The sequence below is a fragment of the Oncorhynchus gorbuscha genome, linkage group LG04 (genome assembly GCF_021184085.1).
Source record: "Oncorhynchus gorbuscha isolate QuinsamMale2020 ecotype Even-year linkage group LG04, OgorEven_v1.0, whole genome shotgun sequence".
Taxonomy (NCBI): domain Eukaryota; kingdom Metazoa; phylum Chordata; class Actinopteri; order Salmoniformes; family Salmonidae; genus Oncorhynchus; species Oncorhynchus gorbuscha.
In genome coordinates this window covers 35,200,655-35,219,484 of record NC_060176.1, presented here as the reverse complement: position 1 = coordinate 35,219,484, position 18,830 = coordinate 35,200,655, and the positions used below count along the sequence as shown (strand labels likewise).

General features: G+C 42.1%; 1 protein-coding gene across 5 annotated transcripts in view; it reads right to left on the bottom strand.

Annotated features, from left to right (window-relative positions):
- Positions 1-18,830, bottom strand: part of LOC124034002 (regulator of G-protein signaling 3-like) — an 81,307-nt gene that overhangs the window by 38,773 nt on the left and 23,704 nt on the right. For 4 of the 5 annotated variants that reach the window (XM_046346605.1, XM_046346607.1, XM_046346604.1 and 1 more), the window contains 4 exons: positions 12,095-12,176; positions 8,700-8,805; positions 6,930-7,320; positions 6,404-6,443 (listed from right to left, as the gene is read on the bottom strand). In XM_046346605.1, coding sequence (XP_046202561.1) covers positions 6,404-6,443; positions 6,930-7,320; positions 8,700-8,805; positions 12,095-12,176 — 619 coding nt within the window. Of the gene's footprint in view, positions 1-6,403; positions 6,444-6,929; positions 7,321-8,699; positions 8,806-12,094; positions 12,177-17,660; positions 17,815-18,830 lie in introns of those variants that run through there. The other variant, XM_046346608.1, reaches the window with a different exon arrangement.

Genomic DNA, 18,830 nt, shown 5'->3' with positions numbered 1-18,830 from the left:
CTTGGTGTTCTCTGGCAAATGCCAAACGTCCTGCACGGTGTTGGGCTGTAAGCGCAATCCCCACCTGTGGACGTCGGGCCCTCATACCACCCTCATGGAGTCTGTTTCTGACCGTTTGAGCAGATACATGCACATTTGTGGCCTGCTGGAGGTAATTTTGCAGGGCTCTGGCAGTACTTCTCCTGCTCCTCCTTGCAAAAAGGCGGAGGTAGCGGTCCTGCTGCTGGGTTGTTGCCCTCCTACGGCCTCCTCCACGTCTCCTGATGTACTGGCCTGTCTCCTGGTAGCGCTTCCATGCTCTGGATACTACGCTGACAGACACAGTAAACCTTGCCACAGCTCGCATTGATGTACCATCCTGGATGAGCTGCACTACCTGAGCCACTTGTGTGGGTTGTAGACTCCGTCTCATGCTACCACTAGAGTGAAAGCACCGCCAGCATTCAAAAGTGACCAAAACATCAGCCAGGAAGCATAGGAACTGAGAATTGGTCTGTGGTCACCACCTGCAGAACCACTCCTTTATTGGGGGTGTCTTGCTAATTGCCTATAATTATTTCCACCTGTTGTCTATTCCATTTGCACAACAGCATGTGAAATTTGTCAATCAGTGTTGCTTCCTAAGTGGAAAGTTTGATTTCACAGAAGTGTGATTGACTTGGAGTTACATTGTGTTGTTTAAGTGTTCTCTTTATTTTTTTTGTGTAGTGTAGTAGAGAGAATGATTTATTTTTAGCTTTTATTTCTTTCATCACATTCCCAGTGGGAAAGAAGTTTACATACACTTAGTTAGTATTTGGTAGTATTGCCTTTAAATTGGGTCAAATGTTTTGGGTAGCCTTCCACAAGCTTCCCACAATAAGTTCCCACAATAAGCTCCTGACAGAGCTTGTGTAACTGAGTCAGGTTTGAAGGCCTCCTTGCTCGCACACGCCTTTTCAGTTCTGCCCACACATTTTCAAAAGTATTGAGGTCAGGGCTTTGTGATGGCCACTCCAGTACCTTAACTTTGCTGTCCTTAAGCCATTTTGCCACAACGTTGTAAGTATGCTTGGGGTCATTGTCCTTTTGGAAGACACATTTGCGACTAAGCTTTAACTTCCTGACTGATGTCTTGAGATGTTGCTTCAATATATCCACATAATTTCCCTTCCATATGATGCCATCTATTTTATGAAGTGCACCAGTCCCTCCTGCAGCAAAGCACCCCCACAACATGATGCTGCCACCCCCGTGCTTCACAGTTGGGATGGTGTTCTTTAGCTTGCAAGCCTCCCCCTTTTTCCTCCAAACATAATGATGGTCATTATGGCCAAACAGTTCTATTTTTGTTTCATCAGAACAGAGGACATTTCTCCAAAAAGTACAATCTTTGTCCCCGTGTGCAGTTGCAAACCGTAGTCTGGATTTTTTATGGCGGTTTTGGAGCAGTGGCATCTTCCTTGCTGAGCGGCCTTTCAGGTTATGTTGATATAGGACTCGTTTTACTGTGGATATAGATACTTTTGTACCCGTTTCCTCCAGCATCTTTACAAGGTCCTTTGCTGTTATTCTGGGATTCATTTGCACTTTTCACCCCAAAAGTACATTCATCTCTAGGAGACAGAACGAGTCTCCTTCCTTAGCGGTATGATGGCTGCGTGGTCCCATGGTGTTTATAATTGCGTACTACTGTTTGTACAGATGAACATGGTACCTTCAGGTTTTTGGAAATTGCTCCCAAGGATGAACCAGCCTTGTGGAGGTCTGCAATTTGTTTTCTGAGGCAAAGAGGCACTGAGTTTGAAGGTATGCCTTGGAATACATCCACAGGTACAACTCAATTGACTCAAATGATGTAAATGACCCTTTCAGAAGTTTCTAAAGCCATGAAATAGTTTTCTGGAATTTTCAACTTAGTGTATGTAAACATCTGACCCACTGAAATTGTGATAGAGTGAATTAAGTGAAATGATCTGCCTGTAAACAATTGTTGAAAAAATTACTTGTCATGCACAAAGTATATGTCCTAACCGACTTGCCAAAACGATAGTTTGTTAACAAGAAATTTGTGGAGTGGTTGAAAAATGAGTTTTAATGACTCCAACCTAAGTGTATGTAAATGTCCGACTTCAACTGTATCTAGTCCCCCCATTTTGAAGGTGTCATAAACATTTGGACAAATTCACATATGAGTATTAAAAGTAGTGAAATGTTTAGTATTTGGTCCCATATTCCTAGCACGCAGTGACTTCATCAAGCTTGTGACTCTACAAACTTGTTGGATGCATTTGCAGTTTGTTTTAGTTGTGTTTGAGATTATGTTCTACCCAATAGAAAAGAATGGTAAATAATATATTGGAGTCACTTTCATTGTAAGTAAGAATATAATAGTTTCAGAACATGTCTACATTAATGTGGATGCTGCCTTGATTACGGATAATCATTAATGAGTTGTGAATAATGATGCGTGAGAAAGTTCACTGAGGCACAAAGATCATACTCCCAAGACATGCTAACCTCTCACAGGGGAGGTTAACATTTTTTTGGGAGTATGATATTTAGATTTGCTTCATTAAGAAATGCTAGCAGCCATGACTGAATTCAAACGTGAGTTGTTTCGGGGTGTGGTTTGATGTGAGTGTCTCTTGTGTTTGGTTGCAGGTGGGGAGAGTTAGCCAAATCATTTAGCCAATTAGCTTCAGCCCGCTGGTGTGCAACTGTGGCAAAGTTGGTTTGACTTTGGATAGCCTATCTCTGGGGATAGTTAAGGACCGTCAATAAATTATACCATGTAAATGGGATAATATTTTCATGTTTGACATCTTTTAGTTGTCTCATTAAATGCTTTCAATATTTGTCAATTAATTTCAACAATTTACAGTATAGTTGATTTAAAGTTAAGTCATTGAAATTTGGAGCTATTGACATTTTAAAATATTGTCCCATGTACATTGCGTAATTTGTGACCCTATTCAGGAAACTAGGCATATGTCACAAGGCACGACTTCATAGCAGAAATGCCCCCCCCCCCAAAAAAAGCTGTTTGCTTTTCTAGTTAGAGCATAATGTTAGGCAGTGTTGGCACTTTGTTCATTGTTGTTTAACTAGCTAACGTTAGCTGGCTAGCTTGTTATCTAACGTGACGTGTGTACAACACCCGTTGAATATGGCTGGTATCAGTAAACATCGGCAAAAAAGCGTAATGAAATTGTTGCCAGCAGAGCTGGTTAGGCTGTTTTCATGTTATCCAGAGGTAAACAAATCATCGGCCAGAGCGTCAAGTGTGCGCTTCGAGAGCGAAACGAGATGGGTGGGGCTAAAGCTTAACTGGGTGTGAACGATGCTGAATGGGTGTAGACAAAGAAGAGCTCTTCACTAGATACCAAAACATTCAAAGGCGATTTTCTCAAAAGTGACTCAAAATCAACTTTCAAAGCAGAATTATTTTCCCATTGTTCCTCAAATGCAGTGTATGATATACCATTTTGTAGCTCTAAGTCTCTACTTTTATCCAATGTAAAAAACACCATTTCACATTTTGCTACATAAGACCGAATCCAGGTGGTGAGTAACATTTACTGATGGTCCCTAACTAGCCCCATAGGGATATCGAATGCCAAACCAAATTGACCATGGGCATTACGATGGGGTCGCGTGCAATTGATGATTACTTGGGTGATGCCGGCTGTGTCAGGCAGGATTGAAATGAACCCACAACCCAAGGAAAACCGTTATGGTACCCTTCATTCCATGACATACCATTTTGTTCAACTCACAAATTCCAGTTTAGGACGAGACTGACTATGACCAGAATTATTGTTTTTACTGTATATTTTGTAGTACATTTTGACACCAGAATAAATGTTTCTGTCTCTTATCGATGCCACATAGGTCATTTTCAAAACAAGAAGTTGCTTTTTGTTGGTCTTTAGAGTAGTCAAAAGTTTAGTAATTGGTCCTATATTCCTAGCACGCAATGACCACATCAAGCTTGTGCTCTACAAAGTTTTGGATACATTTGACGCTTGTTGTGTTTCAGATTATGTTGTGCCCAATAGAAATGAATGCTAAATAATGTACTGTGTCATTTTGGAGTCACTTATTGTAAATACGAATATAATATAATATGTTTTTGAACACTAATGAACACATTCTTCTTGATATGTCACACCTGTCAGGTGGATGGATTATCTTGGCCAAGGAGAAATGTTCACTATTTCTGTCTATAATTAAGCCATTTTGTGGTGGGGAAAAACTCATTCTGATTGGCTGGCCTTGGCTGCCACGCTTCCCTGCCCAGTCATGTGAAATCCATAGATTAGGGGATTTTGTATTTATTTCAATTGACTGATTTCCTTATATGAACTGTAAGTCAGTAAAATCTTTGAAGTTGTTCCATGTTGCATTTATATTTTTGTTCAGTATAAAAATCTGCTGCAGATGGAGTGGGCCTCTCTGAGCTGGATCTGTCTGAGCTGACTTCTCTGTGTGTGAGCAGCTTGCAAACGTGATTGCTGTCCTCAAATGATCAACTTTACCCTGTATATCTAAAAATGGCCATTTCTTAGCTACCTGCCCATTGACTCTGGGGCCGACGAGCTTAATGGACGCTACTCTGGTGTCGGAGCTGGGCATCACCACACAACGCCACTCCATTCCCATGGACATCTGAGCATTGGATGGGCGCTCTATTGGCAGAGTCACCCACACTACGTTTCCCATTAGCCTGAGAGTGTCGGGCAATCATAGTGAGAGCATGTCTGCGTCCGTGTATCGACTACCGGGGTCTCAATGACATTTTGAGCCTCTCCAGGGAGTAACCATCTTCTCCAAGTTGGACCTTCAGAATGCCTACCATCTGGTTCGGATACGGGAAGGGGACGAGTCTTTAACATGGCTAGCGGGCACAAGGAGTACCTGGTGATGTGGTTCGGACTGACCAAAGCTCCCGCAGTGTTCCAGGCCCTTGTCAATGATGTGCTCTGAAACATCAAGAGCACATCTTCCATGTCTGACAGGTCCTCCAGCGTCTCCTGGAGAACCAAACTGTTCGTGAAGGCAGAAAGGTGTGAGTTCCATTGGCCCACCATCTCCTTCCTAGGATACGTCATCACTGCAGGGAGTGTTCAGACAAGAGAATTACTCAGTGTCAAGATGGCGTTGGAGGAGTGGAGGCACTGGTTAGAAGTGGCAGAACAGCCATTTTTGGTGTGGACGGACCATTACAACCTGGAATATCTCCGCATCACCAAGCGCCTCAACTCCAGGCAGGTGAGATGGGTCCTGTTATTCACTCGCTCCCATTTCGCTGCTTCCTTCCGCCCGGTGTCCAAGAATGTGAAGCCTGGCGTGCTCTCACGTCTTTACAGCCCGGCTACTACACCCTCGGACCCCGAGACCATCATCCCCTTCTAGCGGCTGCTATTGTCTGGGGAATTGAGAGTCTGGTCTGCAAGCCACAGTGTTCCCAGCCATACCCTGGGGGCTGGGGACCGGTTTCCCAAAGCCTCCCATTTTATTCATTTTCCTAAGTTGCCCTCAGCTAAGGAGACGGCCCAGCTCATTGTGCAGCAGGGCTTCCTGATCCATCGACTGCTGGTTGACATGGTCTCCGAGCGCAGTCCCCAGTTCTCGGTTCTGGGAGGCGTTTTGCACCCTTATTAGGTCGTCGGCCAGCCTGTCCTCTGGTTTTCATCCCCAGTCCAAGGGCCAGTCGGAGCGAGCCAATCAGGACCCGGAGACGACTCTTCGCTGCCTCGTCTCCACTAATCCCACCACCTGGAGCCAGAAACTCATGTGGGTGGAATATGCTCACAACAGACTTCCTTGTTCTGCTACGGGCCTCTCACCTTCCCTAGGTTAACAGCCCCCGCTCTTCCCGGAGTAAGAGGCAGAGGTCAGCACACCTTCTGCCCAGGTGTTTGTCCTTCATTGTTGCCGTACCTGGAAGAAAGCCCAGGCCGCTCTTCTCAGACCACCTCCAGGTACCGACGACAGGTGGACCACCACCGGGAACCCTGCTCCCCGCAACCGTCGTGGGCAGAGGGGATGGCTGTCCACTCGGGATCTGCCCCTCTGGGTAGAGTCCAGAAAACTGTCCCTCCATTTTATCGTCTCTTTCCCCTTCTCCAAGATCCTTAGCCCCTCTTCTATTGCGCCGTTCCCTCCATATATATTCCACTATCTCACAACCCCTTGTCTCCTGTGTTCTCTGTCTGTTGCCAGTTCGTCTTGTCTGGAGTATAGAGCCAAATTAAAAGTTGCAGCTTCACAACCCAAACAAATACATATTATAAGCCTCATACATGCTTTTTAACAAGCATTAAAAAGCATTATACCTGCAAGCTTACATTTTTTAAGTGTTTAGTAAAGTGTTACCAAATCTACTGACTGGTTAGTTAATCTTATGAAAGTTGCTTACCAAGTGTACCATTCCGGTCTTGATAAACGGGATGCAAGATCTGAGAAGTAGAAAAGGATTAAAACCATCTAGTGAGGTCAGAAGATGACAAGGGGGTTAAGTCTACAGTTTACAGTATGGACGGACGGTGGTGCATGCGGTGACATGTATAATTTTGGTATTTGGTATTTTATTAGGACCCCCATTAGCTGTTGCAAGAGCAGCAGCTACTTTTCCTGGGGTCCACACAAACCATGAAACATAATACAGAATGACACAATACAGAACATCAATAGACAAGAACAGCTCAAGGACAGAACTACATACGTTGAGTAAACATAAGCTGAATATGAATCAAGAGAGGAACAGTGAGCGCTAAACCTAAGCTTGCATTCAAAATGGCACCCTATTCCCTAACTAGTGCACTACTTTTGAAAAAGTAAAAAGTAGTGTACTATATAGGGAATCGGGTGACATTTGGGCATACAGCCTATGAGTCACAAAAAGATTAGCTGAGCTCCATGGATAATGTAGTCTATACAATCACCTGGCTTCCCGGGTCCACAGGGGAGAGGATAATGTAGTTGTCACCATTTGATGAGGTCACCCGGGTGCCTTTGAGGGTCCGAGTCCTGATCTTAGTAGTCCCGTAGTCTGGCTCCTGTCCCTTGTAGTACTCTCCCTTGTCTTCTCGCTTGTCCCTCCACAAGGATCCATGGCCGCCCTCTGACACCAGCCCTTGCTTACGTCCACTCCGTCTGCCATGGGTGGGGTGGGTCAGCAAAGGCGGGGTCTTGTCTCGTTTCTTCCCCGCCGGGGACACCACAGTGTCATAGGCAGAGGCCTTATAAGACGGTCTGTGGATCAGGCCCTCAAAATACGGCTTCATAATAGGTAGGGTCCTCCATACCACTACTGTGATCTCATTGTGGCAGTTTCTATGAACGGAGAGGACAGTTGATTCAGACAACACATTTGATAGGAGAGAACCTGTTGCACAGTATGTACTGTAGGGCTGTCCCTGGCAACAACAACAAAATCTTGGTCGGCCGAGAGTCATCCTGTTCTTTCAACCAATTGATTGATCTAAACGTTTAAATGCATATTTCCATATCCATATGTTTGAATAAATTCAACTACATATGCACTGAGCTTGTCTGATGCTTTAAGCACACTGTTTGATTAAATAACAAAATGACGACTCAAGAAGGAGACCGATGGTCAAACTGTGCTAAAAGAATGACAGCGAGTGCCCGTGTGACTGGAGTGAAAAGCCAATTAAAAAGGCTTACCCACATGTAAGCATGTTTCACGTAAAGAGCATTAAGTTAGAAATGTTTACAAATGTATTAAAAATTTCAAAAACCTGTTTTTGCTTTTTCATTATGGGGTATTGTGTGTAGATTGATGTAGAAAACAAATGAATCCATTTCAGAATAAGGTTGTAACGTAAGAACATGTGTATAAAGTCAAGCAGTCTGAAAACTTTCCGAATGCAATGTATATGGATGATTTATAAAGCCAGGCCCATATAACAGTCAGGCTATTGATTATAGACCTAATTAAGTCAGGGTTTATTCTCTCAATTTCCTTAGACAATTAGGCTAAGGAAGGGCTGCTCCTCGTCTCTGCTGCTGCCTCTGCTGAATTTGGGGTGGCAGGTAGGCTAGTGGTTAGATGTTGGGTCAGTAACCGAAAGATCGAATCCCCTAACTGACAAGGTAAAAATCTGTTGTTTTGCCCCTGAACAAGGCAGTTAACCCACTGTTCCATTGTAAATAAGAATTTTTTCTTAACTGACTTGCCTAGTTAAATAAAAAATTGTTCTCAATCCCAAAATGCTGGTTAACTTTTCTATTGTGCATATAGCAACAAAGGGAAAGGTGCAAATTCTACGATGCACGAAAGACCGTATCCAAGTGCATTTGCTATAAAATAATATTTGATTTATCAATGTTACACCATTGTTTTGAATTAATATAACCATATACAATTTCAGTATCATGTCTTACAGTAATGGATTGTGCCATCCCTGTGGCCTCCGCAGTGGATTAGTACCGAGACAGGCGTGAATCAGACAGGTGTCTTGTACACCATAATATATATTTTTTTATGATATATATATACATTTATATATATACATTACACACACAATAAAAATATATATTGTGACTGCTCGACTAAAGAAATCTCGGTCGACCAACAGCCTATTGACCAAACAATCGACTAGTCGACTAAATCGGGTCAGCCCTAGTACTGTATGTTCAGGACAGGTGAAACCCAAAGGGAGATCGGACAGTGTAGGACTGTAGGCTACCTGAATGCGTGAGCAAGGTCAACACACTTCCATTGCTCCACTGGTTGGCCATTGAGCTGCAGCACAGTGTCCATCTGCTGTAAGCCAGCCTGGTGCGCTGGACTCCCTGAGACACAAACGCACACGCGCACACACACAGAACCCAAAAGAACACAATGACTCATGACGAAACAGGAAGTATAAATGAAAATGCAACCAATATCAACAATAATGCTACACAGTATGGTAGTAAAACAAGCCACACTCATCCAGTAACTCCATGAACAACCACTCATGTTAAATCTCGCCAACCCAACACCAAATCTTGCATGAGCATTGGCCTGCGGCGAGTTGGCGGGCTAGCAGACAAGTCCACACCCTCTCCTCTGAGACACTCTCGGGCCAAGTCTCTGGGCCAAATGAAGACCTCCCCTTACGAAATTCAAAAGATGTGAGGTGTAGGTGCACCCCCTCCTGACCAAGGCCTTTTCATTATCACAAGAGACTCATTTATAGACAATACCATTCAATGAAATGATTGTTTGGGAGGATGAATTAGCAAAAGGTTAATCTCAGACTCCTCATTGAACAGATACTCATATTATTACACCTTACCTCTCGTGGATAGACTTACGTAACATAATTGGTATCGTTACATCTATCACCAGACTGTGAGATGTGACGAATAACGAGGAACTATTGTCCCGGTGTGCTGATTTTGTGTCACTGGATATTTTGTGCTGATTTTGTGTCACTGGATCAGAATTGACCTGCACCTAGCATGTTCTGAGTTTTGGAAGGGGAGAGGACATTTGGCTCATAGACATGTGGAAAGAGGGGGGGAGTTACTAAAGTGGTTCTGGCACTTCCGCTAGTTTTGTATCTCATACTTCTTCATAATTCTTCTCCCCCCTGAACCGAATTGTTGAAATTGTGAAATGTAAAGTTCAGCATGCACATTTTGATGGGGAAAACCACAAAAACATTTTTTAGATGCATGCCAGCAAAGCCATTACACAACACATTCATTACACTATTAACGGTGACAAACAGTGCACACAAACTGTTAGGCCTTACATAAAGCTGCCAACAGCAGTCCCAATACCTTACCACTGCTACACCTGGCTATCAGCGGAGCCTTGTCTAGGCACTGATATGTTTTAGCTATAATTTCTCTTCATTATTTCTCTTCATATGAAAAGGATTAAAAAGCATTTGCAAGGAGATTTGATTCACAATGATGACTGCCAGCTTGTTAGCTAAGATTTTGAAAGTATGATGTTGACATAACCAGTCCAATCAAAGCTACTGTAGATATAACGTGATTTGACGTCATTTTATCTATGGCCAATGACCTTGAGCATTATTGGGTGGGCACTTCTAATGTAAATCTATGGCAGCACCCAAGCTTGCATGGTGACGAGTTATTCACATGACTGGCCTATCTGTGTGATGTTTTTTCTCACCTGAATGATCTGAATCTAGGATTACAGGGACTCTCCACAACTATATTCAATGTGCGGGACAATATTGAGGCTATGATTAAGAAGTTGGAGCTCTTTGTCTGCATTAACAAGGACAACACACAGGTTTTTCCATCATTGTATGACTTTTTGTGTTCAAATTAACTCAAGATTCATTATCCCTTTCGTGCCCTGCCTCCAGTTCACTTACCGATATCTGAACAAGAGAGCCTCATCATAATTGCAACAAGCGGTTCTGTGAAAATTGAATTTAATCAGAAGCCACTGCCAGATTTCTGGATTGGGTTGAGCTCAGAGTATCCTGTCTTGGCAAATCGCCTTTAAGACACCGATGCCTTTTGCAACCATGTGCCTATATGAGAGTGGATTCTCGGCCCTCACTAGCACGAAAACTAAATACAGGCATAGACTGTGTGTGGAAAATTATTTAAGACAGACTCTCCAATACAACCCAACATTGCAGAGTTATGTGCATCCTTTCAATCACACCCTTCTCATTAACCTGTGGTGAGTTATTTACAATTTTCGATGAACAAATAAGGTTTTAGTTGTAAAGATGGTAAAAAAAAAAAGAGTACAATTATTTATTATTATATTATTATTTGTGCCCTGGTCCTAGAGTGCCTTGCGAAAGTATTCAGCCCCCTTGAACTTTGTGACCTTTTGCCACATTTCAGGCTTCAAACATAAAGATATAAAACTGTATTTTTTGTGAAGAATCAACAACAAGTGGGACACAATCATGAAGTGGAACGACATTTATTGGATATTTCAAACTTTTTTAACAAATCAAAAACTGAAAAATTGGGCGTGCAAAATTATTCAGCCACTTTACTTTCAGTGCAGCAAACTCTCTCCAGAAGTTCAGTGAGGATCTCTGAATGATCCAATGTTGACCTAAATGACTAATGATGATAAATACAATCCACCTGTATCCGTATAAATCCGTATAAAAGATTTCCCAAAAAAGCTTGTCCAGAGAAGACAAGGTAAGCGCTATCATCAGTCCTGTGTCATGCCTGAGACCATTCATGTGTGGGGTTGCGTCTCAGCCAAGGGAGTGGGCTCACTCACAATTTTGCCTAAGAACACAGTCATGAATAAAGAATGGTACCTACACATCCTGAAATGTGGCTGAAATAACGTGGCATAGAATTCTGCGGCAGCCCGCAAGGTGTGCTGCAGTATGACACAACTTTTAAAGGAAGAACCATTTTAACACCCATGGAAGCCAGCTGCACCAATGATGTCGGAGGAAACACCGTTCAACTGATGACCGAGGTCAGCCTGCAGGCACACGGCCCACCACAAGGAGTTGCTAGAGCATGATGAACCAAGTAAAGCCCCCCCGGCCAAACCCTCCCCTATCTCGGACGACGCTGTGCCAATTGTGCGCCGCCCTATGGGACTCCCGATCACGGCAGGTTGTGATACAGCCTGGGATCGAACCCAGGTCTGTAGTGACGCCTCTAGCACTGCGATGCAGTGCCTTACATGCTGACCACACCGCTTGCGTCGCAAAATACATTTACACATACATGTTATTCAAACATTGCACCCACACTGTTCGTGAGCGTCTGCATTGCCAGGCACTAAAATAGAACTTTGTTGTCTCGCCCCTTTCAACTCCTCATTGGTTTTTAGGAGCCCTGTTCAAGTAAATGTGTTTTTATGAAATATTCAGTGGAAATTGTTAAAAGTCGTCCTTATGCATAGAGTAGTATGTTTTTGTTTTTTTACTTTGCAATCATTGTTTTTGGTTTGATATACATTTTAAACAAAAATCTGAGATTCAGCATCATTCTGTTACCGTGGAATTGCCCTGTTATCACGCGACCCTGGAGCAATTAGCGTTAAGTGCCTTGCTCAAACATCCTTACCATAGTGCTGGCAAGAGAGCACAATTAGATCTGGGACCAGGCAACAACTTACCTGGATCGACAGCCTGAACACGCACAGGTGAGTCCGAGCAGATGGTGAAGCCGAAGCCATCTTTACCCCGAAGGATAGTCACCTGCCAGAGCCAAAGAGATCATATTACTTTGAATTCCCATTGAACTTGCTGCCTTCCTACCCATGTAAGAAAGTGGAGCTAGATTAGGGAGCACATTCATAAAGCGTCTCAGCGTAGAACTGCTGATGTAGAATGAGGTCCCTCCTCCATGTAATTGTATTCATCAAAATTTAAAAAGGAAAAACTGACACTGAATCATAGAATTAATCAATCACTGTCTAAGTGTACAAACATTGAGAAATTATGCCTTTTTACACTGCATTGTTCTTAGCCTGGGCTGAAATCTCTTAACCCAGAGCTAAGAAGGCTGTAACCCTGGGCTAAGTGCAGTGTGATCACGGCTATACAGTAGTGTGAGAATCAGTATCTCATGAAAATCCCAAGGCCAGAAGTAAACATTTCAAACGTGACATCTTCCATTGGCTTGGACCCCCTACAGCCACTAATAGCAGCAGCAGCAGCAGTGCAGAGTCCCTTGTAACCAGGTCAGGAAAAAATAAAAAAGTTGGGCTCCATGGGAGCTTTCCCAGGACAAAAGCTTTAATGCCACGGCCTCAAGCCGCCAGCGATATTAAAAACACTAAGAAGCCAGTGAAACAGCGGAGCACGCTGTTGCTGGGAGATCTGACCAAGGAGACCTTTGCTGACAAACATGGGAACTGTTCCGAACATCCTTAAGGGTCATTCATCATTTCTGTAGTTAAAAGCAGATAAGATTAGCATTCATGCAACATTATTTCCTTGAAATATAATTTGATCTCTGAGCTAATTGATTGCCCCCAAATTGCCCATTTAATTTGATAGGATTCATATAATATTCAACAGTACCTAACATCCAATTTGGACTAAACTTTGAGGAATCCAAAGAAATGGTCAAAAGCCACCCATGGACCCCCCACACCCAACACCAATTCCCAGCCTAACAACGAATCTACAGTATCAGTTCTCCATGTCTAACAAGTAGTATGGAGCTGTGGCTCTGAGTATCATTTCTTCCTCCTATGTAATGCATTCTCAGTGAATTTGGTGATCAGAGAAATTAGTTATTGAAGTTGTTAGGTTTATGTCCCATACTACATCCTTCACCCAAATTGCACATTGGTGTCCTTGTAAGCAGTTTATGGACAAAGTATGAAAGCAACCTGTTTTGGTTTTGTTTACCTGGCCAAGGTTTCAAATGCTAACATTTTTGCATTTGTGATACAAATCCAATGCAAGTCAATGGACACTATATTAGCATTTTTATAAGTAACATCATTGAGCTACACAATCAATTTGTAGATACTTGGCCATGAAGCATGAAAATGACTTGCATTGGATTTGTGCCAGAAATGCTAAAAAGTTAGCTTTTGAAACAGTGGACAACAAAACCAAAGCACGGATACCTTGTCCATAGACTGCTTACAGGAAACCAATATTTCATTTTGTAATTTGAGTGAACTAAACCTTTAACATTAATAGCAGGAACAGCACCATCTTGTGGTCAGAACTGTTTGTAGGATTCTTCTGGTCTAACTCATTGTTAGAAAAAAGTGTGATTCAAATCGGATGTTAGGTAATATATTTATTGAATATTATATGAATCCTATCAATTTAAATAGCCGATTTGGGTGCAATCAATTATCTTAATTTCTCAGAGATGAAATTATAGTTCAACAAAATAATGTTGCAGGAATGCTAGTCATATTATTTTAGCTACAGGATTAATTTCTCAACAATCAGATGGTGGGGGTCGAAATCCTCTTTCTTGTGGTTTTTGAGGTGGACTGACCTTTAACTTACTAACCACGGCTTGGACTAACAGTAAAGACAGTGACAGTGTTTGAATAGTCCCAATCAAGATGGCACCAGTTCAAACAGAAATGGGGGAAAAAGCATCTCAGCTCTGGTTATGTGGACTTAGGTCTACAACACTCGAGCTACTCTGGTGTGCTTGGCTGGCACAGTTATTCTGAAATTATTCAACTAGCATTCCGATGAATTCCTTTAGCTTAGTATGGGTTGGTGCCAAGAAAGCAGTCATTGTTATGGATGATAAACAGGTTTTCAACACAATGAGTTTCAAAGATGATGACTGGCTTTACAGATGTTGGATCTTAACTTGATCACTCTTTTGTCGCAGAGGATTTTCTTGCTGCATAAGGAAATTCAAATTAACCTTGCAAATCACTGAAAAATAGCAGTTTAGTGTCTCTCCATGCAGGGGCAGGCAATTCATTGGGATCAGGGCTTGCTATCCAAATAATTATCTCCAGGTTGTTCAAATGCTAGTCATACGTCCTATTACTGAAACATTCAAACATACAAACATCAACAACCATCGTTTTCTATAGATGAATAACCCCAGATAGATATTGGTCTCCACTACGCTACGACATACATGTGTATCCTAAGGTCAAAATGTTGTTCAAACATGGCATGCTGTGGTCTAGGGGTTAGGCCACTGCCTTCAGTGTGCACATATTAGGCCTACCAGGTCCGTGTGGGTTTGATTCTGGCCCACACCCTTGTGTACAAAGTACTCAATCCCCCGGATTGACTATGTATTTACACATTTCAAATATGGACTGTACAGGGATATTTTACCCATGATCTTGATAAGAAATTACCATAACAGACACTTTTGGATGACATAAAATAGGAAACAAATAAAGTATTAACAATAAGCCACACCAACATTAGTTTCCAATCATACAATACCAACCAGAGGGCGAACATATCTTGAAAGACTTTGGTTGCAAACAGGACTAAGGTAATAGTAATTTGGGCAGTTAACCCACTGTTCCTAGGCCGTCATTGAACATAAGAATTTGTTCTTAACTGACTTGCCTAGTTAAATAAAAGGTCAAATAAATAAAAAATACAGATATATTTAAGGTTGACCTATAATGGTTGCAATTGAGATCAGCTGTGCAGGGGAGTTCAGCACGGTTAGACGAGACGTCAGCTGGCGAGTCATAATCTGGCGATAATCTAGTGCGATAATCATCGATGGTTGCAATAGGCCCCATATTTGATTATATTCCAAAAGGCTATATTCTGTAGACTACCCGTTAGCCTATCCACAACCATAAGACCCACAAATAATTATATTATTTTATCAAAATAATTGCACTTTTTGCAATAATCACTGATCTGGCTTTCAAGTCGGTCTATGAAAATGCCCTTTTTGTTACAAATTTAACCAGAACCATGCACATTCACTAATAATGTACATGTAGAAGGCATTATAGAGAATTAGCACAGTTCTCATAAACAATCTCTCAAGCTCACGTGCTAGTGAGTAGCTAGCTAAGCTATGTATTTCAAGTTTAGCCAACTTAGATCTACAGTTGAAGTCGGAAGTTTACATACACTTAGGTTGGAGTCATTAAAACTCCTTTTACAACAACTCCAAAAAATTATTTTTAACAAACTATAGTTTTGGCAAGTCAGTTAGGACATTTACTTTGTGCATGACACAAGTCATTTTTATAACAATTGTTTACAGACAGATTATTTCACTTATAATTCACTGTATCACAATTCCAGTGAGTCAGAAGTTTATAATAATAATAATAATATATGCCATTTAGCAGACGCTTTTATCCAAAGCAACTTACAGTCATGTGTGCATACATTCTACGTATGGGTGGTCCCGGGGATCGAACCCACTACCCTGGCGTTACAAGCGCCATGCTCTACCAACTGAGCTACATACACTAAGTTGACTGTGCCTTTAAACAGCTTGGAAAATTCCAGAAAATTATGTCATGAAGCTTCTGATAGGCTAATTGACATTATTTGAGTCAATTGGAGGTGTTCTTGTGGATGTATTTCAAGGCCTACATTCAAACTCAGTGCCTCTTTGCTTGACATCATGGGAAAATCAAAAGAAATCAGCCAAGATCTCAGAATAAAAGTAGACCTCCAGAAGTCTGGTTCATCCTTGGAAGCAATTTCCAAATGCCTGAAGGTACCACGTTCATCTGTACATACAATATTACACAATTATAAACATCATAGGACCACGCAGCCTTCATACCACTCAGGAAGGAGACACGTTCTGTCTCCTAAGAGATTAACGTACTTTTGTGTGAAATGTGCAAATCAATCCCAGAACAACAGCAAATGACCTTGTGAAGATGCTGGAGGAAACAGGTGCACAGTAAAACGAGTCCAATATCGAACATAACCTGAAAGGTCACTCAGCAAGGAAGAAGCCACTGCTCCAAAACCGCCATAAAAAAAGCCAGACTACGGTTTGCAACTGCACATGGGCAAAGATCGTACTTTTTGGAGAAATGTTCTCTGGTCTGATGAAACAGAAATAGAACTGTTTGGCTATAATGACCAGAGTAATGTTTGAAGGAACGAAGTGGAGACTTGCAAGCTGAAGAACACCATCCCAACCGTGAATCACGGGGGTGACAGCATCATGTTGGGGGAGGGAATGTATTGCTGCAGGAGGGTCTGGTGCAATTCACAAAATATATGGCATCATGAGGTAGGAAAATTATGTGCATATATTGAAGCAACATCTCAAGTCATCAGTCAGGAAGTTAAAGCTTGGTCGCAAATGGGTCTTCCAAACGGACAATGACCACAAGCATACTTCCAAAGTTGTGGAAAATGGCTTAATAACAACAAAGTCAAGGTATTGGAGTGGCCGTCAAAAAGCCCTGACCTCAATCCTATAAAAAATGTGTGGGCAGAACTGAAAAAGCGTGTGCGAACAAGGCGGCCTACAAACCGGACTCAGTTACACCAGCTCTGTCAGGAGGAATGAGCCAAAATTCACCCAACTCATTGTGGGAAGCTTGGGTAAGGCTACCTGAAACATTTGACCCAAGTTTTAAAAAAAATAAAAGGCATGCTACCAAATACTAATTGAGTGTATGTAAACTTCTGACCCACTGGGAATGTGATGAAAGAAATAAAAGCTGAAATAAATCATTCTCTCTACTATTATTCTGACATTTCACATTCTTAAAATAAAGTGGTGATCCTAACTGACCTAAGACAGGGAATTGTTTATTGGATTAAATGTCAGGAATTGTGAAAAACTGAGTAGAAATGTATTTGGCTAAGGTGTACATAGGAACTCAACTGTGCAGCTCAGATGAAATCCCCGAAGCTTCAAGTATGAACAGCATTCCTCCAGCAAGTCTTTGCTCAACCGGTTGAACATGCAAACTACAGTACCATCCAGAATATTGACATGTCTGAAACTAACTTGAAGCTACCAATACAATCCCCTATAGGTACAGATCTCGGATCACCTTCCCCCCCAATCCTAACCATTAGTGGGGAAAATGCCAAGATCAGTGTCTAGGGTCAATGTCCCCCTGCACCTATCGAATGAGAGCACTGCTAATACAACACTGCTGATATATTACATGTATTAGTCTCCCAGTGCACACAATCACAATAATCTGTTCCCCAGTCCTTTTCTACCCCCCCCCCCCCAACTGTGTCAGACCTGAAGAAAGTAGTATGACAAACCTGAGGCAGATTCCGTCCGATGCAGACCCTGCAAAGCCCGTGGATGGTATGCATAGCTTCAGCAGATTAAATTATACATGCGGCAGATAGCATATTATTCAGTAAGATATCAGATAGAGCAAGTGCAATGTGAAGTGGGACCAGTAGCCTGCTTTGCTGGACTCTAATGCTGTGAACCAAGCATTTCCACTCATGGGAACCCAACTCGGCAGAAGAATAGCAGGAAACCACCTTCCAACCCCCAACCTGTGGCCAAGCAGTATGTCGGTGCTTGATAAGCCAACGTGTTTCCTGAACTAAACAGGCACAGTGGTGTCCCTCCACTCTCGGTACATTTACCCTAGTCTCGTGTGACTCATGTTAACCCACACACAAATTTCCAATAAATTTACTTCTCGTCACCTTCATAGGAATCAGGGTTTGTGAAAAGATGTGTAAAGTACTTTGAAGTGCCTTTATGGAAGGACTAGGAAGGATGGTTTTAGTAGAAAAGTTTATTGTACTATCTATTTTATATTTATTTCTAAATTTTATCTTTGTGTTGTTTTTATTGTGTTATGGTTAAATGACTCAACATAAGTTATTTTTAATTTCCACCACAGAATAACAGTAATGCTTTGGACAGCAGACAATACAACACATTTTTTTTCAATCGTAAAGAAATTAAAACATTATTCAAAAAGTGAGGGTTTGTGAATCCCTGATTCTGAGGCGAAGAAAAAAGTTATTTGTTTTAAGAGTTATTTGTTTGACCAGCTTCCACTGTGGGCTGAAAAGGCCCCTCCCTCTACAGGAGGGAAAACACAGAGTGCTTCCAAAATGGCACCCTGTATACTTTAGTGCACTACTTTTGACTTGAGCTTCATAGGGCTATTCTCATAGGTTCTGGTCAAAAGTGGTACACTAGGCTACATGGGGAATAGGGTACCATTTCAGACACACCCACAGTACTTGTAAGTGGAATCAAACAGCAGATTAAACTTAAAACACTGCGATGCCCCAGCTTCATATTACAGCCAAAATGTTGGCTTTTGCTACTTCCCATCTTTGTCTGTGGGACTAGGAAACGTAGAGACTGCCAAGCGGACCGGAGGAAGGTGGAGTAAGAGAGTTAGAGGGCAGGACAATGAAGTGCTATTTGAAAGACACCAACATCAATAGCCTACACTT